The sequence below is a fragment of the Hylobates moloch genome, unplaced genomic scaffold (assembly GCF_009828535.3).
Source record: "Hylobates moloch isolate HMO894 unplaced genomic scaffold, HMol_V3 SCAFFOLD_12, whole genome shotgun sequence".
Taxonomy (NCBI): Eukaryota; Metazoa; Chordata; class Mammalia; order Primates; family Hylobatidae; genus Hylobates; species Hylobates moloch.
Genome location: NW_026652287.1, coordinates 52660522 through 52682174, shown reverse-complemented (window position 1 = coordinate 52682174; position 21653 = coordinate 52660522). Strand labels below are relative to the sequence as shown.

The following is a 21653-nucleotide window of genomic DNA, read 5'->3' as shown; positions in this document are numbered from 1 at the left end:
CCCGAGCCCACTCCGTCCTCCAAGCTGCATCCCAAGCTGCCTGAAGGAGGTGTCACTTGGAATCCAGCCTCAAGCTGCTCCGACCCGCTTTAGGTGGCTGGAAGTCCTCTCTCGCGTCTGACTTCGATCCCATAGGCTTTAGGCCACCCCCAAGCAGTCTGGGAGTCCCACCCTGAATCTACCCTCCATTCTTCTGGCTCGAGTTTTCTTTCTTCCTTTTAATTTGTAGAGTCGGGGTCTTGCTATGTTGCCCAGGCTGGTCTCAAACTCCTGGCCTTAAGCGATCCTCCAGCCTCAGCCTCCCAAAGTGCTGAGATTACAGGCGGGAGCCACCGCCCCCAGCCCTAGCTCAAGTTTTCTAGGAGGCCAGTGGGAAGTCCCACTCCACCGCCCTTCTCATGCTCCCCGCCTTGGATCACCCAGGGACCGTGTGAAGTCCCTCTTCGAGTGTGCCCACCCCACAGCGGACCCGGTGCACAAAGGAGGCGGAGGCGAGGCGGCGGTGGTGGGAGGGCTCTTTATTGGCGAGGGTCCCAGCGGTGTGGGCGCGGGTGGCGGTCACAGTGCCGCGACGCAGTCGGTGCCCGTGTATCCCGGCAGGCGCAGAGCGAACTTGCGGCGCACGTCGTCGGGCACGAACCTGCCGGCCACGAAGTGGTGGCGCCCGGAGAAGCGGCCGGCGCAGCGCTTGGGCGCCGCGAGAGACACGAGCACGTCAGGCCGCAGCCCGTCCTCCGAATCGCTGCCGGTCTCTGCGTCCCAGCCTGAGGGAGGAAGGTCCGGGGGGATTGGGAACTGGCAGGGTGGCCTGCCCTCAGCCTAGAGTCCATCCTGTCCCTGCCTCCCCTCCTCTCCCCTCCAACACTGAGCCTCTGCCCTCAGACCAGAGTCCTGCTGCCCCACCCCCCACTTCCCCTCCCCCATCAGACCCCCATCTGGCACATGGGTCCTGGTGAGCCTTGTCTCCCCCTAGAACTCTGCCTCTGCCCACAGACAAGTCTCTCCCAGTCCTTGGAGGTGTTTCCCTCCCAATCAGACCAGAGCTTCCGCACTCAGACTTTTCTGCTTCTGCTGCTATCCTACTATTCAATCGCCCTCCTCCATCTGACCCAGCCTCTGTCTTCAGTCACCCAGGCTGGAGGGCAATGGTGCAATCTTGGCTCACTGCAACCTCTGCCTCCCGGGTTCAAGCAATTCTCCTGTCTCAGCCTCCCGAGTAGCTGGGACTACAGGCACACGCCACAATGCACAGCTAATTTTTGTATATTTAGTAGAGATGGAGTTTCACCATATTGGCCAGGCAGGTCTCGAACTCCTGACCTTGTGATCTGCCCACCTCAGCCTCCCAAAGTGCTAGGATTATGGGCGTGAGCCACCGCGCCCAGCCTGTTTGTTTTTAAGATACAGTCTCTCTCTATTGCCCAGGCTGGAGTGCAGTGGCACGATCTCAGCTCACTGCAACCTCCGCCTCCCGCGTTCAAGTGATTCTCCTGCCTCAGCCTCCCAAGTAGCTAGGACTACAGGCGTGCACCACTACACCCAGCAAATGTTTGTATTTTGTAGAGAATGGGTTTCGCCATGTTGGCCAGGTTGGTCTGGAACTCCTGACCTCAGATGACCCGCCCACCTCGACCTCCCAAAGTGCTGGGATTACAGGTGTGACCCCTGTGCCCAGCCTCCGTCACCTCTTGAATGAGCCTCCAGTTTCCACCTAGGAGCCTTGCCTTCTCTCCTATCTCTGACTTGATTCTGGGGCCACTCACCAGAAGACACTGGATCCTCCCTCAGACTTTAATCCTTCTCTGACCCTAGCCACCACCCTCAGACTAGAGGTTCCTAACCATCCCCTCTGACCTGACAGAGCCACCCTCTCTGTCCTAGGCCGAGCCTGCAGCCTCCCCACTCAGATCAGACAGCACACCTCCTCCTGTGGCATGCCCCTGCTCTGTGCCCCTGCTCTGTGGCACCCTGCTGGGATGTCCCTGGGATCCCGAGAGCCAGGGGACATCCCCCGGAGTCCAGCCAGCCCCACGGAGGGTCCGGCTGGCCAGTGGCTGTTTGTTCCGTCTGCCTGTTGCCTAATGGTTCCAACAGGCGTGGGGCGGCAGCCAGGGCGGGCGCGGCCTTTGCCGAGTGAGCTCACGTCTGCCCAGGCGACTGGGCCAGGGGTGGGCAGAGGGCATATGGGCTGGGCACTGGGGTGGAGGAAGGAGGAGACCTGGGGTCACCTGGGGTGGCAGCCTCGATCTTCCCCATCAGAGGGATGGGTGTGACCCTTAACCTCAGCCGAGTGTGGGTCCATCCAAGCTGGGGAGATTGAGGTTCAGACAGGCAGGGGCGACCAGGAGCCGGGGCACAGGGGCCTCCACCCAAGCCCCCCAGGCCCCAATGTGCCCCCCTCTGCCCAGCATGCCTGAGGGGATGTCCAGGCTCACGAGGGGGATGGACAGCAGCTTGAGCGTGGCCAGCGCGCGGGTGCAGGGGCCCCCGACCTCGCCCGGCTCCACGCCAGGGCCCAGCACGGCGTCCACTACCAGCCCGTAGGCTTCATTAATGAGCTGCACCTGGGGAAGGCAGGCACGGTCAGGGCAGCCCAGGGTCACTGCACACCGTGTCCCCCTCGCTTGCCGCCCGGCGCTGACCTCAGCGGGCAGGTAGCTCAGGAAGGGGATGTCCATCTTCTCGCACTGGGTGGTCAGGTCCCGATGCAGCAGGTCCAGCGAGCGTGTGGGGTAGAAGATGGTGGGTTCGTACTCCTGGGGGTGGGGGAAGAGGGGGTCAGGGCTGGAGGCCCTCCCAGGCTCCCCTGACCTGGTCACCAGCACCAGACCCTGCCTGGGACAAGCACTGGGCATATTCTATAAGGTGGCCCTGCGTCGATGTCCCCCTGGGAAGCTATCAAAAGAAGGCAGTGATTTCTGCAGGGGCAGGGACTTTGGGAGGTCGAAGGGGTCCTTGCTACTTACAAACACCCGCAGGTGCCGGGCACAGACCAGCCCCACTGCCCCGTTCTGCTCTGGGCCGCACACGACCAGCACCGTCCTCTGCTTCCGGGAAAGAGCGGGCAACGGGAACGCCTGGTGGTGGGGGACACAGCAAAGGCACAGGCACAGTCCAGATTCCTCCTTGCCTGGAGAGGAAACTGAGGCCCGGAGTAGGGGAAGGGATGGGGCTTGGGCCTGGAGGCAACAAGATACGACAGGAGGTGAGGTGTTCTGGATGAGGGGCTGGGCCTCCTGGGGCCTCAGTTTCCCCATCGGAGATGCAGAGGCCTGGTCTCAGGCTCTGCCAGGTCGATGCAGGAAAAACGTGCATCCAGCCACTGCCCGTCGCCTGGAGTGCGGTTTGTTTATTCTCCGCCTGAGTTGCAGACATTCTTCCACCTTTCTCACCGCGGGCCCGCCCCCGCCCATGTTTCCAGACCTCAGTCCCTCCCCGAGGCCGCGGAGTAGGGGAGCCCAACCTTAGCCAAGATGCCCTGGGGCCTCTCTGTCTCTCTCTGTGTCTCCCTGTATCTCTCAGATTCTCCGTGTCTCTGTCTCTCTGTATGTCTCTGGCTCTCTTCATGTCTCTCTCCCCACCTGTCTCTGGCTGTTTGTGTATCTCTCAGACTCTCTGTGTCTCTGTCTGTCTGTGTCTCTCTCCATCTGTCTCTGGCCGTCTCTGTGTCTGTCTGTATCTCTCAGACTCTCTGTGTCTCTGTCTCTCTGTATGTCTCTGGCTCTCTTTGTGTCTCTGTCTCTCTCCATCTGTCTCTGGCTGTCTCTGTGTCTGTATCTCTCAGACTCTAGTGTCGCTGTCTCTCTGTATGTCTCTGGCTCTCTCCATTTGTCTCTCTCTGTATGTCTCTCTCCATTTGTCTCTGGCTGTCTCTGTATCTCTCTGTATCTGTCTTTCTCTATCTCTGTATCTCTGTCTCTCTCCGTCTCTGTATCTCTGTCTCTCTCCATCTGTCTCTGGCCATCTCTGTGTCTCTCTGTATCTCTCAGACTCTGTCTCTCCAGGCATTTCAGCCCCAGCCCTGCCCTGATTCTGCATGGCCCCAGCCCCTTCTCTCCCAGACTCAGTGTGGCGTTTATCAAATGCAATGACAGTGCCACCGCCTGACAGGCACACTGGGTGTCTCCTGAGCCCCAGCTGTACTTTCAGCTCCAACCACACAGACAGCAGATTACTCCCCTTTCAAGTATCCTCCCCAAGGGCTTAGCGCAGTCCTGACCTGCCATGAACGTGCCTGCGATCCCAGCCACGCCAGGCCCAGAGCCCAAGACCCAAGACTGGGACCGAGGGGCTTCTGGACAGACAAGGGGCTTTCAGTACAAAAACCAGACGGTTGGCCACTGAGCGCCAGGCGAGCGGTGACTACTGGGTTTCTTTCTGGGGTTTTGATTTTCCTTCTCCTTTGGGCACCTCACCCGGGATCTATTTCATTTGGAAACACAAACATTTAAGTCCACATGAAGAAAAACACTGAGTTTTTAAAAAGCATACCATGGCAATAAGAAGAAAAAGAGGAGTGAGGAGGGGGAGAATGGGGAGGAGGAGGAGGACAGGGAGGAGGTAGGGGAAGTGGGAAGGAGGAAGGAGAACAGGAGGAGGGGGAGGAGGAGGGAGAGGAAGGAGAAAGGAGAGGAGAAAGGGGCGGAAGGGGAGGAGGAGGGAGAGAGAAAGGAGGAGGGTAAGAGGAGGGGGCCGGAGGAGGAGGAAGGAGGAGAAAGGCGAGGGGGATGAGGAGGGTGGGGGAGGAAGAGGAGGCAGTCACGCTACAGCCTTGACTGTATGGGACACTTTTCTGAGGCATTCTCGTTTAGGGACTGACTCGTCAGTACCATTTATTATCCTGTTGCAGAGGAGGAAACTGACGCCCAGCACGGCTGGCTGCACGGTGAAGCACTCCATAGTATGATTATTGCTATCACCCTTGTGTCATCCTCCTGGCCCCTTGAGGTGTGGGGGGTTACTCCAGAGCCAGACACACCTGGGTTGCAGCTCTGCTTCCATCTCCCTGTGACCCAGGGAAGGCCCCTCGCCACCTTTGAGCTTCAGTTTCCCCATCTGCAGAACGGGGTTGTTCAGGGGTGTTCAGATCGCGGGAGCAGATGTCCCTGGTGCCCAAGACCCAGGAGGTGGCAAAAGCAGGCGGGTCACATGTGCAGGAGGGGTCTGCACTTCCAGGGTCACGGCACTGTCCCTGCAATAACCTCTGCCCTGGCCTTCTCTGATACCAGGGGTCTCAGGTCCCCGTATGGCCTGTACCAGCCATAAGCCTCTCTGGGCCTCAGTTTACCCATCAGGCTGGGGTAGGCCCAAGCAAAAAGGGGGTTCTTGAGGGCTGGACCACCCAGGTCACAGGAGTCATGCAGCTCAGGAGAGTTGGCCGTCTGGTTGGAGTCAGGGTTGGGGGTCAGGGGTCAGGTACCTTGGTCACAGCCACGGCACTAGCATGACCGCACAGCTCCACGAGCTGCTGCCGCCCAAAGCGATAATCCTCCAGCAGCTCCCGCTCCAGGGCGGCTGCCTCCGCGGTGCTGAGGACAGAGTAGGATGGGTCACTCAGAGACACACAGAGACAGAGACAGCCTCAGATGGAGCCAGAAATGTTCCGCCAAGCTTCTGAACCCGGTCCCAAAGCCACCCTCCCACCCCGTACCCCCAAGTAGCGTCTGCAGCCTTGAGCTGGGGGATGCCTGCCCTCAGTTTCACCGTGCGACGCACGGGTTGAATCGAGGCTTGGCGGGCCGCAGTGTGGGAGCCAAAGCCCGAGGCGCGGGCGCCCTCTGGTGGCAGAAGATGCGCTGGCAAGCGCACGTTGGTTCTACTGCTCCAAAGCGTGGGACACGGAACCGGACCTAGACGTCCCCAGCTCCCAAGGCGGAGGGAACCAAGAAAGGGGAATGGAGCATGAAGGACTTCGATGGGGGCGATAGGCTGATTTCAGGCAGTGGGAGCCACTGAACAAGCTTCAGGACGCTGAAAGGGGCGGACAGGACTGAGGGCATCTGGGGTCCATGGGTTTTTAAGGCTGCAGAGTTTGATGGCACACTAAGCGGGGTGGCTTTGAGGCCTGGGGCTATGAGACCCTTTGGTGACCAATTTTCAGGGGCAGTGACATAATTAGATTATTTGTGGCCAGGCCGGGCGCGGTGCCTCACATCTGTAATCCCAGCACTTCAGGAGGATGAGGCGGGTGAATCATTTGAGGTCAGGAGTTCCAGACCAGCCTGCCCAACATGGTGAAACCCTGTCTCTACTAAAAATACAAAAAATTAGCTAGGCATGGTGGTGGGCGCCTGCAGTACCAGCTACTCAGGAGGCTGAGGCTTGAACCCGGAGAATCGCTTGAACCCAGGAGGCAGAGGTTGCAGTGAGCCGAAATTGTGCCACTGCACTCCAGCCCGGGTGACAGAGACTCCATCTCCAAATTAAAAAAAAGGTTATTTGTTGCCAGAAAATGGGGCTACTTAGCTTGAGATGAAGCTCTGCCATCCACTTCACTGAGTGACTGGGGTCTGTCTCCACCTCTCGGAGCAAAACTGAATATTCGGGTGACCTACACAATTGGTGGGACTAGGCTGGGCGTGGTGGTGGACACCTGTAATCCCAGTGACTTAGGAGACTGAGGCAGGAGGATCACTTGAATCTGGGAGGTGGAGGCTGCAGTGAGCTATGATCACGCCACTGCACTCTAGCCTGGGCGACAGAACAAGACCTTGTCTCTAAAATAATAATAAAAAACACAAACATAAATAAAAAGAGCCAGGCCTAGAAAAGTTGGAAAAACAACTAATGATTCAGAGAAGCGGAGTGGCTTGCCCAGGATCATGCAGGAAGCAAGTCGGGAAACTGGGTCTTTCCCCCTTGGTGTCTCCAGAGCCACAGGACATGAACAAAGACATAGAGCCAGACCTACAGATGGTGGATGTTTGGGGGGATGAATCCTGAGGTTCTTTCCTTCAACTCTCTGGTGGGAGATGTCTGCCCTCTGGCCAATTTTGCAGCATGATAAGGCCGGGTAGGCAGAATGCAGGAGAACGAGGACTGCTATGGGATGGGAGTCAGCGAGGGCTTCCTGGAGGAGGAGGCCTGGAACATCGTGGGAGGTAATGCAGGGGCAAGAATAGCAAAAGCCAAGACCCTGGGGTGGGGAGGAGCCTGGCATGTTCAAGGGGCAGAAGGGAGGCTGAAGCAGAGTGATCAAGGGGACAGGGCAGGCAGGGCCTCAAATGCCAGACTGAGGAACATGGTAAGGAGGACACTTCGGGGGTCCACACATAAAGAGGGAGACAGAGACTCAGGGCAGGAAAGTCACATGCCCTGGGACACCCCAGTAAACAGAGCCAAATTCAAACCTCAGCCTGTCTGCAGCTGACATAGGATGAAATTGACGGACGGGGTGGGGAAAAGGAGCTCATGGTGAACTCAAAGAGTCCCCCGGGCAGGCCAGTGCAGCTCCCAGGAAAGCACATAGGAGAAGGAGCGTTTGCATTCGGGGTGAGGAATTTGGCAGGCTGGGAACATGGCTCATTCCTCCACCTCCATCTTGTGACAGCTCTGACTGCCGCCCCCGCAGGAGGGTGCGGGGAGGAAGTAGAGGGCGGTAGGGTGATGCATTCCTCTTCTATCCCAAAGCTTTGGCCTCTAGCAGCCACTTGGAACATTCTCTTCCTGCCTAACTGGTCATTAGAATGATAATGGGGGCTCTGTGGGCAGAGGGTCGTCCAGGTTAGGAACCTGGGGGTGGGGCGCAGCAGCAGCTGTGGGGTGGGGGTGGGAGGCTGCGTGGGAATTGGAGCCTGGTGAAGGAGGGTGGCAGGCAGGGCAGGTCCATTCTGCTGTTGTGGGATTCTGGAGGTGTTCAGTGGTGCCTTTTGCTCCCCCTAGTCTCAGTCGTCAGATGAGAGAGGCTTCAAGGCCCCAAGGATTTCCCCGTCAGACCCAGGAGGCCTGAAGTGGCCTGGGTCCAAAGGGAACTGGGCCTGACACTCCCCAAATGCTTCCAGGAGGGGGATTTCTGGGAGGTGAAACCTCAGGCCAGGGTGCCCATGCCACATTCACCCTGCTCTCAGTCCTACCTGCTTCTCTCCACCTCACACCTCTGCCCACTAGACCATCACGGGGGATCACCTGGCCGCACACAGCAGCCTCCTGCCCCCAAAACTCAACATGAGCCTGGGGGGCTTTGAAAACTTGAACACCAGATTGCATCACCGAGTCCCAAACTCGCTGATGGCTCCTGAGGGCTCTGGGAACATTCAAACTCCAAACTCCTCACCATGCCTAAGAGGCCCTTCTGTGTCTCCAGCCTCGTCAGCCGGTTCCCCACTACGTTCTGGCTCCTACCCACCCCGAGAGCCCCCTCACTCCCCTCACTTAGCATTCGAGGCCCCCCACACCAGGTGAAGTCACGGCTCCAGCTCCTAGAACACTCTTCCCTAGACTGAGTCTGGACATTGGCTGAGGGAACACGTGCCCTGCTAGGTGGGCAGTGGGCAGGAGCTGTTGGACACACCTGGTTCACAGTGAGGTCAACAGCCTTGCCTGGGGTCCCATGTCACAAAGGCTGAGGAGGATGAGGTGAGAGTCACAGCTACGGTGCCAGTTCTAGATCCCAAACTCACCAACCTCTGGCAAACAGCCCCTGTGTTCCAAATCTGCTCTAGCCATGACTGCCTTCCCCAGGCCTGTTTCCTCCTCTGGACAAGGGAGGTGGTAGCATTTGAGCTAAGCTCAGCTCTTCCCATGTCGGGAGAGATGGAGAGTGGGGGTGGGTCACGGTTGGGGTTCGGTGGGGGAGTGACCAGCGCTGCTGATGAATCATTCATGAGGGGCTGGGCTGCCCTGGAGGCAGTTTCCCCAGCAACGCGGCTTAGTGTCTCCAGCAAGATGCCAGGCGGGTCTTGGGTTCCCGGGATTCCCAGGCCCGTCTTGGCCATATCCCTGCCTCCGGTTCCCCACCATGGTCATGCCTCTGCCGTTGAACCTCCATCCCGGCTGTGCCCGTCTCCAGTCCCTGGACCCCATTCTGTCCCAGCTATGCCCCTGCCTCCGGTCCTACGGGCTGCTCCTGGCCCCATGCGAGCCACGCCCCTCTCCAGCGTCCCTCTCCCCAGCTGACCTGAGGAAACGCCGCTCCTCGGGCGCCTCCGACGGGTCTGGGCCGGCTGCGCTGCTCATGGCTGAGGTGAGCCGGGGCGCCGGGCGCTGCCGCTACCGCCACCGCCTTTTAAGCGCATCCGTGGAAGGAGGCAGCACCCCTTCTTCTCCTCCCTCCCGCCCACCCTGCGTGCCCGCCACTCAAGAAGCGCCGCTAAGGCGCTGCGCGTCACCATTGGTCGGTGGACTCAGACAGACTTAACCCTTTCGTGCCAGGAGCCCACAGCAGAGCCACCTGGCCGATCTTGGTTGCCTCCCCCGACTTAGTTTCCCTGCAGATATCCCCGTGTCTCTGAACTTCCCTCTCAGGAAGCGAGGAGCCCCTCCGCAGCCAAATACCCTCGCCATGCCTACAATTGGCAGGACTGCACAGGGTATGGTGGCTCACACCTGTAATCGCAGTGACGCGGGAGGCTGAGGCGGGAGGATCACTTGCATCCAGGAGGTCAAGGCTCCCCCCACTCTCCAGACCTCCGTGGAGAAGGTCTGACCCAAAGCTGACCCAGGGGCCCCCAGCCTGGAGGGGTGAGCGGGCTGCTGACAGGCACGGTTTCAACAGGGAGGCAGGAGAGTCCAGGTATATCCGAGGCAGAGACGGAGGCTGCCGGTGGATCCAGGGGCAGCCCCTAGGTGTGTTTTGAGGTCACCCTGCGTCACATCTGCTGCGTCCCCATGCTACATGTGATCCGGTGGTGCCTAGCTGGGCCCTCTCCCCCTTCTCTCCCCCAGTCCCCAAGAAAACAGGCAGGCCAGGTCTGCAAAGCATTTATTCCGTCCCAGTGGGGAGGGGCAGGGATCCAGGTGGCCGGAGGACACAGGGCCTACGTGTACCACATGAAGCCGTGGCTGGCATGGAGAGCCTCCTCTGTGGTACGCAGCCCATACAGCTCCCCAATCAAGGGGGGCACCCAGCGGGTTGTGTGGAACACAGACTCCCCCACCTGTGGGGACAGTGGGGTATGGGTAGAGGCACAGCCACCCATATACCTGCTGGGACCCATCCCCCAGGACCAGTGGCCCCTATGCATGGCAGGCGCTACAGCCTTCCCTTCTGGGACCTGGCACCCACCACCCCCTTGGCCCTGGGGTTTCTATAGAAAGCTGTGAAGCTCCCCAACCCCAGGCCCTGTCTCTGCCGTGGCTGGCACCCCTGCCCTCCCAGCCGGGGACCCACCTTCCAGTCAGGCACGTCCTTCATGATGATGGCCTCCTCCTCCAGGTTCTCCCGAAGCATCTGCAAGGTCCTGTGGGGATGGGGCCGATGGTGGGGGTGGGGCCTCAGTGCCCTGAGGGGCCCCTGCCTAGGGCCCCTGGTAGCACCCCTTCAAGCCTCCCTCCTACCCTGTCTCCCTTTCCCCAGGCAAACTCCTAGCTTTTCTCTTGCCCCAACCCCAGTGCTGCCTCCTCCTCCAGGAAACCTTCCGGTTCACCCCCTTGGGTCTCCACTAAGTCTCCACGCCTCTCTGAGGATGCAGCTGACAGCACACGGCGATGGCCCCCATGTGCATTCTGGCCACCTACAGCCTGGGGCCTTCAGGCCAGTGACCTCCCGACCTTGGCCCCTGCGGTGCTACCTCCGGTCGGTTTCTGCCTGGAACAGTGGCATCAGCGCGATGCGGGCCTCAAAGTCCTCGATTTGTAGGCGCCTGTGAAAGCCGGAAACCCACACTCAGGTCAGACCAGGCTGGGTCGGGGGAGCATAGGCAGCAGACCTCAGGGGCCAGGGTGCTGCTGGGGGAAGAGATGGAAGGGGGCGGGGAGGCAGGCAGGGGGCAGGGCGAGGGTCGTGGGCAGGGCGAGGGTCGTGGGCAGGGCAAGGGCCGTGGGCAGAGCCCACCAGCAGCCTGAGAGGAGGGCGGGTGCAGGCAGCTGCACGGGTGACTGCCCACAAGACTGTTGGCTTTCTACTTTCTTTTCAATTAAAAACTTTTTTTATCCTAAAAATAACTCTGCCTGATGATCCCCATGAAGTGGGGGTGACTTCATCACGGGGCTCTGGGCCTCACAAAACCACGTCCCCTTCATCTCAAAATAATCACAGTGTGTGAGGCTGGGACAGGCGCGGCCACAATCCTTCCTTTCTTCTCCCTGCTTTCGGGCAGTTTCCAAGTTCCCTGCAATGACCCCCATCTCCCAGTCCTGCCTGGCCTGCGTTGGGGTGGGGGGAGGGGTGGGGAAGCAGTGCCCAGCCTGTGACACAGGGAGAGGGGGGCTCCTGGCCCTAGTTCATCTGGCCCTATGTGTCCACTGCCTGGTGTGGTCTGGTTTGATCCTGGTCACCTCTGACAAAATCCTGCTTAGAAGGTCCGAGGCAGGCCCTCCACTCATATCCTGTACTAACCTGGATCCACGGGTCCCAGCCCTCCTCACTAGACACATTTTTGGGGTGGTGGGGACAGGGTTTCCCTCTGTTGCCCAGGTTGGTCTTGAACTCCTGGGCTCAAGCAATGCTCCCACTTTGGCCTCCCAAAGTGCTGGGATTGCAGAGATGGAGACATCTCGAGGACAGAGCCTAGAAATGGAAGTGCTGGGTCTGGATCTGCACTTTCTGGGGCCTGGGATTGCACGGCCAAGTCCAAGGGGCCCGTTCACCCCTCGCCAGCACGGACAACAGTGGAATGCTACAGGACCCTGACAACTGGCCGGGGGCCCTACCTGCGCTCACGGTTCCACTTCATTATGCTCCAGTACCCGTAGATCAGGGTTCCAATCCCTATGGCCAGCATGCTGTAGCCTGTGGAGAGAGGCGCTGCTCAGCGGGCCAGCCTGCCCCCAGACACCCTCCTCCACCGCTCCAGGCGCTGCCCACTCTGCAGTCAGGGGACACTGGCGGCTTCTTTCTCAGGAGTGAGGCTGCTTGCACTGTGACACCTCTGACCCCATGCCAGGGGTTTTCTGAAAGGTACAAGCCAGGCAGCAACCTCAGGAGGTCTGAGGGTCTAGATGGTGGTTGCTGGGGGCACCCCAGCTCCACCATCTTCTAAAAGGCTGTTTGGACCCTGGGCGGCAGGCTGGCCCCCAAGTGGGAGGGCGGCTCTGACAGTGTCCATGGTGGCTCCCGGCCACCTGGGCCACAGTTCCGCGTGCTGCCCTGCAGGGGCTGCACACAGCTGCCAGGGACAGGCAGTGCCCTGTGGGGGCTGCCCAGCCACCCCCTGGGCTCTAGGGGTGGCCGTGCTACCTCTTGGCTCTGCAAGGTGAAGCCCCCTGCCCTGCACCCCAGGGAGGACCTAGGCCATCATGAATATTTACTGAGCACCAGTGGGGCCTTGCTCTAATCCTGACTGACAGGCTGGGGGCCCACTGGGGTCTTCAGGGAGGCCTGGGCTGTCTGGGATCCGGCTCCCAGGCTCACCCTGCACCCCTCAGATCCTTCCAGCCCCAGTCTTCTCTGGACAGGCTTTGCGCTTGGTGGGATGAATGACAAGCTCAGGCAGGCCGGGCTCCAGTCAACACCCAGGAAATGACCAGCAGGTGTAAGGCAAGGCCATCTCCAGGCCTCCAAAGCACTGGGCCCTGCTCTATGCCTGCTGGGGCTACTCCGTGCCTGCCAGGCCCTGCTCTGCACCTGTCCTGCTCTTCTGCCTTCAGCTCTGCTCCAGCATGGAGCTCATGGGGGCACCTCTGCTAGACCCGGAGATAAATGAGAAACTGTCTCAAGTTTGTACCTGGCTTATTTAACCTGTTAGAAGCCCAAGTCAGGGGTAAGACATTTCCATGCTACAGGTAATGAGGGTGTGCTGGGTCTGGGCTCAGAGGCACATCTCTGGAGAGGCCCAGGGTGCTCAGGGCCAGCTCCCAGCTCTCAGCCTCCTGTCTAGCACATGGGAGGTTTCATCAGCTGCCTTGTTCTTTTTTTTTTTTTTTTTGGTTTTTTATTTTGAGGCAAGGTCTCACTCTGTTACCCAGGCTGGAGTGCAGGGGCGCGATCATGGCTCAATGCAGCCTCCAACTCCTGGGTTCAAGTGATCCTCCCACCTCAGCCTCCCGAGTAACTGGGACCCCAGGTGTGTGCCACCATGTCCAGCTAACTAATTTTTGTACAGATGGGGTCTCGCTATATTGCCCAGGCTGGTCATATCTCGTTCTTTTCTTTTTTTAAATTTATTTATTTTTGAGACAGAGTCTCACTCTGTTGCCTGGGCTGGAGTGCAGTGGCATGATCTTGGCTGACTGCAACCTCTGCCTCCCGAGTTCAAGCGATTCTTCTACCTCAGCCTCCTGAGTAGCTGGGACTACAGGCACCCACCACCATGCCTGGCTGATTTTTGTATTTTTAGTACAGACAGGGTTTCACCATATTGGCCAGGCTGGTCTCGAACTCCTGACCTCGTGATCCACCTGCAAGTGCTGGGATTACAGGCGTGCGCCACCATGCCCAGCCATATCTCACTCTTTTCAACGGCTACAGAGAACCCAGCGGACAGACCTGGGCTGCCCTCAGCCTTCTGGTGCGATCTCAGCCCACTGCAACCTCCACCTCCCAGGTTCAAGTGATTCTCCTGCTTCAGCCTCCTGAATAGCTGGAATTACAGGTGCACGCCACCGTGCCCAGCTAAATTTTTGTATTTTTCAGTAGAGACGGGGTTTCACCATGTTGGCCAGGCTGGTCTTGAACTCCCGACCTCAGGTAATCCATCTTCCTCGGCCTCCCAAAGTGCTAGGATTACAGGTGTGAGCCACCATGCCCGGCCCAAAATACATATTTTTAAATTAGCTAGATGTGGTGGCACATATCTGTGGTCCCACCTGCTTGGGTGGCTGAGGCGGGAGTATCACTTAAGCCCAAGAAGTCAAGGCTGCAGTGGGCTGAGATGGCACCACTGTACTCCAGCCTAGGTGACCGAGAAAACTCTGTCTCAAAAAACAAAAACAAAAACAAAAGAAAAATATATATTTTTTTCATAGAAACAGGGTCTTGCTATGTTGCCCAGGCTGGTCTTGAACTCCTGGCTTCAAGCAATCCTCCCACTTCAGCCTCCCAGAGTGTTGGGACTACCAGTATGAGCCACTGAGCCCGGCCTTGGCCATTCTTAGAGAAGACCAAAATAAATAAAAACCCATCCTGTGTTCAAGAATTGGAGCACTTAGCATTGTGCAGATGAGAACGCTGTCCAAACTGATACAGATTTGAAACACAATCCCCATCAGAATCCCAACCATTTCTTTTCCTGTTGCAGAAACTGACAAGCAGGTTGGGAAATTCATATGGAAATGCAAGGGCCCAGAATAGCCAAAACAATTTTGAAAAAGAACAAAGTTGGAAGACTCACACTTCACTATTTCAAAACTTATCCCACAGCTGTGTGTACAAGACAGTGTGGCACTGGCATAGGACAGAGATGTTCATCAATGGAACAGAACTGAGAGTCCAGAAATAAACCCTTACATTTATGGTCAATTGATTTTGGACAAGGGTGCCAAGATAATTCAATGGAGGAGAAAACAGTCTTTTCAACAAATGGGATAACCAGACGGCCACATGCTAAAGAATGAGGATGCACTCCTTCTTTATCCTATCCACAAAAATTAACTCAAAAGGATCAAAGACCTGCCAGGCGCGGTGGCTCACGCCTGTAATCCTAGCACTTTGGGAGGCCGAGGCAGGCGGATCACGAGGTCAGGGGATAGAGACCATCCTGGCTAACACGTTGAAACCCCATCTCTACTAAAAATACAAAAAATTAGCCGGCGTGGTGGCGGGCGCCTGTAGTCCCAGCTACTTGGGAGGCTGAGGCAGGAGAATGGCGTGAACCCGGGAGGCGGAGCTTGCAGTGAGCCTAGATTGTGCCACTGCACTCCAGCCTGGGCGACAGAGCGAGACTCTGTCTCAAAAAAAAAAAAAAGGATCAAAGACCCAAGCGTAAGAGCTAAACCTATTAACACTCTTAGAAAAGTCAGTCTCTGTGACCTCAAACTAGATTTCTTAGATATGACACCAGACGCACAAGTGACAAAAGGAAAAATACAGAAATTGGACTTCTTTGAAATTATTATTATACATATATTTTTGAGATGGAGTCTCACTCTGTTGCCTAGGCTGAAGTGCAGTGACACAATCTCGGCTCACTGCAAGCTCCGCCTCCCGGGTTCACGCCATTCTCCTGCCTCAGCCTCCCGAGTAGCTGGGACTACAGGTGCCTGCCACCGTGCCCAGCTAATTTCTGTATTTTTAGTAGAGACAGGGTTTTGCCATATTGGCCAGACTGGTCTCAAACTCCTGACCTCAAGTGATCTGCCTGCCTCTGCCCCCCAAAGTGCTGGGATTACAGGCATCAGCCACCATGCCCGGCCCCAACTTTATCGAAATTAAAAACTTTTGTGCTGTAAATGAAACTATCAATTAGCTGAGAAGACAACATATATATACACACTCTTACAACTCAATAATTCAATAATTTAAAAAACCCTACTAAGCCGGGTGCAGTGGCTCACACCTGTAATCCCAGCACTTTGGGAGGCCGAGGCGGGCGGATCACGAGATCAGGAGATCCTGGCTAACACAGTGAAACCCCGTCTCTACTAAAAATACAAAAAATTAGGCAGGCACGGTGGCAGGTGCCTGTAGTCCCAGCTACTCGGGAGGCTGAGGCAAGAGAATGGTGTGAACCCGGGAGGTGGAGCTTGCAGTGAGCAGAGATCGTGCCACTACACTCCAGCCCGGGCAACAGAGCGAGACTCCGTCTCAAAAAAACAAGCAAACAAACAAACAAACAAAAAACCCTACTAAAAATATATAAAGGATTTGAGTAGACATTTCTCACAGAGAGACATACAAATGGCCAATAAACACATGCAAAGGTGGTGGTTCACTCCTAGAATCTCAGGACTTTGGGAGGCCGAGGTGGGAGGATAGCTCGAGCCCAGGAGTTCGACACCAGCCTGGACAACATTGAGGCCCCATGTCTTGAAAAAAATAATAAAAAATAAAAATAATAAAAAACATGAAAAAATGTTCGACATCATCAGCCAGCAGTGATATGCAAATCAATGGTCAATGCCCAGAAAACTGAGCAAAAAAAGACCCAAAAAGAATTAAAAAAAAAACTCCACCATAACGAAATACCGCTTCACATGCGCTAGGATGGCGGCTATGATCAAAAAAATGGAAAATAATCAGTGTTGTTGAGATGTGGAGAAATTGGGACTCTCATACATTGCAGGTGGAAGCACAAAATGGTACAGCCAATTTGGAAAACAATTTGGCAGTTCCTCAAAATGTTAAACACGAAGTTACTATATGATCCAGTGGTTTGTCTCTTAGGGGAAAGTTCACAAGGGAGAAATGAAAACCTATATCCATACAAACACCTGTACAGCGTGAATCTTCACGGCAGTAGTACTCACATTATTCACAGCAGCCAAAGAGTAGGTGGACAACCCAAGTGCCCATCAAAAAATGAAAACACAACACTTGGTGCTGGATATTAATTAGCCAGAAACAAAAGGCCACACGGTCTGTGACTCCACTGATATGAAATGCCCAGAACAGGCAAATCCACACAGAAAGGAAGCAGATTAGTGTTTGCCAGGGGTGGGATGATTGCTAATAGGGAGGACAGGGATAATGAAAGTGGTCTAAATTATCTTTTGGATAATGAAAGTGGTCTAAATTCTGATCATGGCAATGGCCACACAACTTTGTGAATATACTAAAAAATCAATAAATTGGACACACTTCACTATATTATTATTTCTGAGATGGAGTCTTGCTCTGTTGCCCAGGCTGGAGTGCAGAGGCAAGATCTTGGCTCACTGCAACCTCCGCCTTCCAGGTTCAAGCGATTCTCCTGCCTGAGCCTCCCGAGTAGCTGGGATTACAGGTGTGCACCACCACACCCGACTAACTTTTGTATTTTTAGTAGAGACAGGGTTTTGCCATGTTGGCCAGGTTGGTCTCCAACTCCTGAGCTCAGGTGATCCATCCACTTTGTCCTCAAAGGGCTGAGATTACAGGCGTGAGCCACTCCCAGCCATTAAATTGGACAGACTTTAAATGGGTGAGTTGTGTGGTATGGTATGGGAACCTCAATAAATACATTAAAGACACAAGATGAAAAGGAAAGGGCTTCCTGCTAGGCTCAGGAGGGAGTGGGGACAGGAGAACTGGGTGTGGGAGATAGTGGAGGAGGTGGGGTGGAAGTCATTTCAGGAACGGCATGGATTAAAAGGGGCCTGAGCCAGCTGGGTGCAGTGGCTCATGCCTGTAATCCCAGCACTTTGGGAGGCTGAGGTGGGCGGATCATGAGGTCAGGAGATCGAGACCATCCTTGCAGTGAGCTGAGATCGTGCCACTGCACTCCAGCCTGAGTGACAGAGCAAGACTCTGTCTCAAAAAAAAAAAAAAAGAACAAAAAGCAAAAAAGCAGCCTGAGCCAGCCCATCATGTCCTGGGACGCTGGCAGTGAGTGAATGGCTGACCCAGGCAGACAGAAGGGAGTGGGTGCCAGGCTTGGGGCCACCAGGCCTTGGACAGGAGCAGAGAAGGTAGGTCTGGTGGGAAGGCCACTGTGGACCATGGCTCAGGAGAGGCAGGGGAGGAGGACAGAGGAGGGAGAGGAGGCAGGGCCTGTGTATTTGCTCTTTTTCTGCAGAGCAGACTTCTTCTCAGAGAGGTCCTCCTGGCACATCCTGGCTTAAGTGGGCCCAGGTTATCCCAGGCCTCACCAACAACTAGAAATCCTGGCATGATGTGTTGTATCTCTTCAGCTCAGCTGTGATTGCTTGGGGACAGGGGCCGACACCATGTGCTCACTCAACAATGAAAGCAGGGCCATAAACAAAGAGCACACCAGCATCGGGGTATCCTCCTCACTCCTCTGCCAGGAAAGGCTGGGGTGGGTGTGTATGTGCTGTAACAAAAGTCCACACCATTAGAAGCACACAACCCCAGGCAGTGGTATTTAGGGCACTGCCTGCCACAGGGGGACCACTGCTCTGTGGTCAACTGGGAGAGGACCAGGGTATTTATACAAAAATGAGATGCTGGAAGCGGGGAGCTCAGGGAGCCTCCAGGGCTGGGGTCCTTCTGTGGCCTGGTCTGGCTGCAGGTCACACAGGTGCACATTTGGAAAGGGACCTTGTGCTGCACACCTGAAGGGGTGGGGTAGCCCAGGTTACACCTGAGAAGAATGAGACTCGGCCAGGCGTGGTGGCTCATGCCTGTAATACCAGCACTTTGGGAGGCTGAGGCAGGGGGACTACCTGAGGTCAGGAGTTCAAGACCAGCCTGGCCTACATGGCAAAACCCTGTCACTACTAAAAATACAAAAAAATACATATATATATTAGGCCGGGCCCAGTGGCTCACACCTGTAATCCCAGCACTTTGGGAGACCAAGGCGGACAGATCATCTGAGGTCAGGAGTTTGAGACCAGCCTGACCAACATGGAGAAACCCCATCTCTACTAAAAATAGAAAAAATTAGTTGGGCATGGTGGCACATGCCTGTAATCCCAGCTACTCGGGAGGCTGAGACAGGAGAATCGCTTAAACCTGGGAGGCGGAGGTTGCGGTGAGCCGAGATTGCACCTGGCGACAGACACTTGATTAAAAAAAAAAAACCACAAAAAAAAAAAAAAAAACAACCAAAAAACAATGCCAGGTGTGGTGGGTCGTGCCTGCAATATGAGCACTTTGGGAGGCAGAGGTGGGTGGATCACCTGAGGTCAGGAGTTCGAGACCAGTCTGACCAATATGGTGAAACCCCGTCTCTACTAAAAATACAAAAATTAGCCAGGTGTGGTGGCGTCCAACTGTAGTCCCAGCTACTCGGGAGGCTGAGACAGAATTGCTTGAATCCAGGAGGTGGAGGTTGCAGTGAGCCAAGATCGGGCCACTGCACTCTAGCCTGGGTGACAGAATGAGACTGTCTCAAAAAAAAAAAAAAGAAAGAAAGAAAGAAAAGAAAAATGAGGAAACAGAATGCATTATATTCCTCCAATGTGCTCTTGGACAGGACTCATGGGCTAGATCTAGCCTGAAGCCTCTTTTTTTTTTTTTTAATTTTTGGTAGAGGTGGGGGTCTCACTATGTTGCCCAGGCTGGTCGCAAACTCCTGGGCTCAAGCCATCCTCCCGCTTCAGCCTCCCAAAGTGTGGGGATTACAGGCATGAGCCACCTGGCTCAGAGGCAATCTGCTTATGTATAGCCCCCAGGCTGAGAACACTTTCCATTTGTAAATGGTTGTCTCAGTAACTGAAACTTTCTGGCCAGCCAAACCCAAAATACTCGTCATCTGTCCCTTTTATAGAAACAGTCTGCCAATCTCAGTTCTGGGATACAAGAAAAACAAGAGGAGGCGGACCGCGGTGGCTCATGCCTGTAATTCCAGCACTTTGGGAGGCTGAGGCTGGAGGATCACTTGAGCCCAGGAGTTTGAGACCAGCCTGGTCAACATAGCTGCACTCTTATCTCTACAAAAAGTAGAAATAAAAAATAAAAAAAAAACAAGAAGCGGCTGGGGAGGACTTTTCACCTCACACTGACTTTTCTACTGTCTGAATTATTACATTTTTAATTACCATGCTAATTTTTTTGTGTGTGTTAAAATTGAGGCATCATGTGCATAACATGTAATTTAAATGTAAAGTTTGATTTGTTAAGAGACATGCTTTCTGCTGAGCAGGGTGGCTCATGGCGATAGTCCCATCACTTTGGGAAGCCGAAGTGGGTGGACCACTTGAGCCCAGGACTTCAAGACCAGCCTGGGCAAGATGGCGAGACCCTATCTCTACAGAAAATACAGAAAGCTGGGCGCAGGCTTGTAATCCCAGCTACTCGGGAGGCTGGGGTGGGAGGATGGCTTGAGCCCAGGAGGCAGAGGTTGCCAAGAGATCACCCCAGCCCAGGCAACAGAACCACACCCTGTCTTAAAAAAAAAAAAAAAGAAATGTATGTATTCACCCTTAAATTACGTTTAAAAGTTTCTATTTGTCCGTTAACCTGGGGACTGGGTATGGGCGCCTTTTAAGTTCTCTGTTTCAATTTTCTGTGCTGCGCCCGATAACAAAATTTAACGTGTTACTTAAAACATTTGAAAACTTTACGCCGGGCATGGTGGCTCACGCCTGTAATCCCAGCACTTTGGGAGGCCGAGGTGGGCGGATCATCTGAGGTTGGGAGTTCGAGACCACCCTGACCAACATGGAGAAACCCCATCTCTACTAAAAACACAAAATTAGCCAGGCGTCGTGGCACAGGCCTGTAATCCCAGCTACTCGGGAGGCTGAGGCAGGAGAATCGCTTGAACCCAGGAGGCGGAGGTTGCGGTGAGCCGAGATGGCGCCATTGCACTCCTGCCTGGGCAACAAGGGCAAAACTCCGTTTCAAAAAAAAAAAAAAAAAATTGAAAACTTTAAGAATACGGATTCCTGGGACACCATGCAGGCGGGGGTTGCCAGCAGGGAACCACTGCATAGAACATCTTGTAAATTCCCTCCAGGTTCCAGGTTGCGGCCTCAGCCTTGCCTTGGGGAGCCGCTGCCTCTTTTGGGCCTCAGTTTCCCCATCTTAGAAATCCAAGGGTGGCTGAGGGCCAGAGCACAGGCTAACACTCAGTTTAACCCACTGTAAAATGTAAATAATTAGAGGGACCGATTTCCTGGGCTGTTACGAGAAGGAAGAGGAGCTGGGAAAGCGCTCAACAAACTGCAGCACTTAGCGTTATTACAGAAGCTATGGTGGATCCCCGGGCTCCGCCTCCGGTCACACCGCCGGGAAAACTGAGGCCTCCCTGTGTCCCCGGAACCCCGCCCCCGAGCCCTGAGTGCCCAGACTCTGAGACCCCGGCGCAGAGTGATACTGACCCGACAGTCCTCGACGCGGCAAGTTCCGTTTGTAGTCGATGGGCCCATAGCCCCCCGGCGGGGGCATGTCCTGCTTCACCTTTGGCGCCGCCATGCTCGCAGTATCCCACACTTCCGGTCCCGGGCGGAAGTGACATACTGCCACCGCCATGATGAGTGTGGCGGAAGCACTCGAGATGGTCCGCCGCAGCGCTAGGAAGCCCCAGACACTAGTGTAACTACCCGACCGCACGGGAAAGCTCCGGCGGCGGACCCTGGGTAGGAATGCGCTGCCGGGCTGCAGCTGAGGAGGCTTTACTCCTCTTTCGCCCAGACAGGGTGTGACTCGCCTTGGTTCTTGCATTAAAGGCCCTCGCGTTCACCTTGCCTCTGGGGTGTTGCGCAGGCCAGTCAGAAACTCCGAGCTCCCGAAGGAGCCAGGTTCCCCAGTTAAGGCCCCTTTTCCCGTTTTCGCCCCGTCTAGGGACTCTTCGGGAAGCCCAGGGCTCCACGTAGTCACGGGCTGGGTACATGATGTTGGGGGGCAGCTGCTGCTCGAATTCGGACTCACCCCAATCCCCGGAACGCATTCTGCTCCCTGGTGGTGGTGGGTATCCCTTGCTAGTGGCCTCTCATCGGAAACTGACCATTCAGGATGATTATGAGTCACAAAGCAGGGAGGCTAGGGTGGCCTCGGGGCGGGGTCCCGGACC

The 21653-nt window shown here is 55.7% G+C and overlaps 2 protein-coding genes across 4 annotated transcripts; both read right to left on the bottom strand.

Moving 5' to 3' along the window:
• Positions 1–501: 501 nt before the first annotated feature.
• Positions 502–9248, bottom strand: YJEFN3 (YjeF N-terminal domain containing 3). Of its 2 annotated transcripts, XM_032170242.2 has the most exons (6): positions 9116–9248; positions 5420–5528; positions 2967–3077; positions 2643–2756; positions 2414–2564; positions 502–764 (listed from the first exon to the last, which is right to left on the bottom strand). In XM_032170242.2, the coding sequence occupies exons 1-6, from the start codon at positions 9172–9174 to the stop codon at positions 559–561; spliced, it is 750 nt and encodes a 249-aa protein (XP_032026133.1). In that variant the 5' UTR covers positions 9175–9248; the 3' UTR covers positions 502–558. The 2 variants fall into 2 exon arrangements, with proteins under 2 accessions (XP_032026133.1, XP_032026132.1); XM_032170241.2 differs by lacking the exons at positions 5420–5528; positions 9116–9248 and having other exon boundaries at positions 2967–4193.
• A 654-nt stretch (positions 9249–9902) lies between these two features.
• NDUFA13 (NADH:ubiquinone oxidoreductase subunit A13) lies at positions 9903–21559 on the bottom strand. Of its 2 annotated transcripts, XM_058425550.1 has the most exons (6): positions 21512–21559; positions 20962–21153; positions 11809–11887; positions 10728–10799; positions 10328–10397; positions 9903–10094 (listed from the first exon to the last, which is right to left on the bottom strand). In XM_058425550.1, the coding sequence occupies exons 1-6, from the start codon at positions 21528–21530 to the stop codon at positions 9975–9977; spliced, it is 552 nt and encodes a 183-aa protein (XP_058281533.1). In that variant the 5' UTR covers positions 21531–21559; the 3' UTR covers positions 9903–9974. The 2 variants fall into 2 exon arrangements, with proteins under 2 accessions (XP_058281533.1, XP_032026134.1); XM_032170243.2 differs by lacking the exon at positions 21512–21559 and having other exon boundaries at positions 20962–21443.
• Positions 21560–21653: the final 94 nt, after the last annotated feature.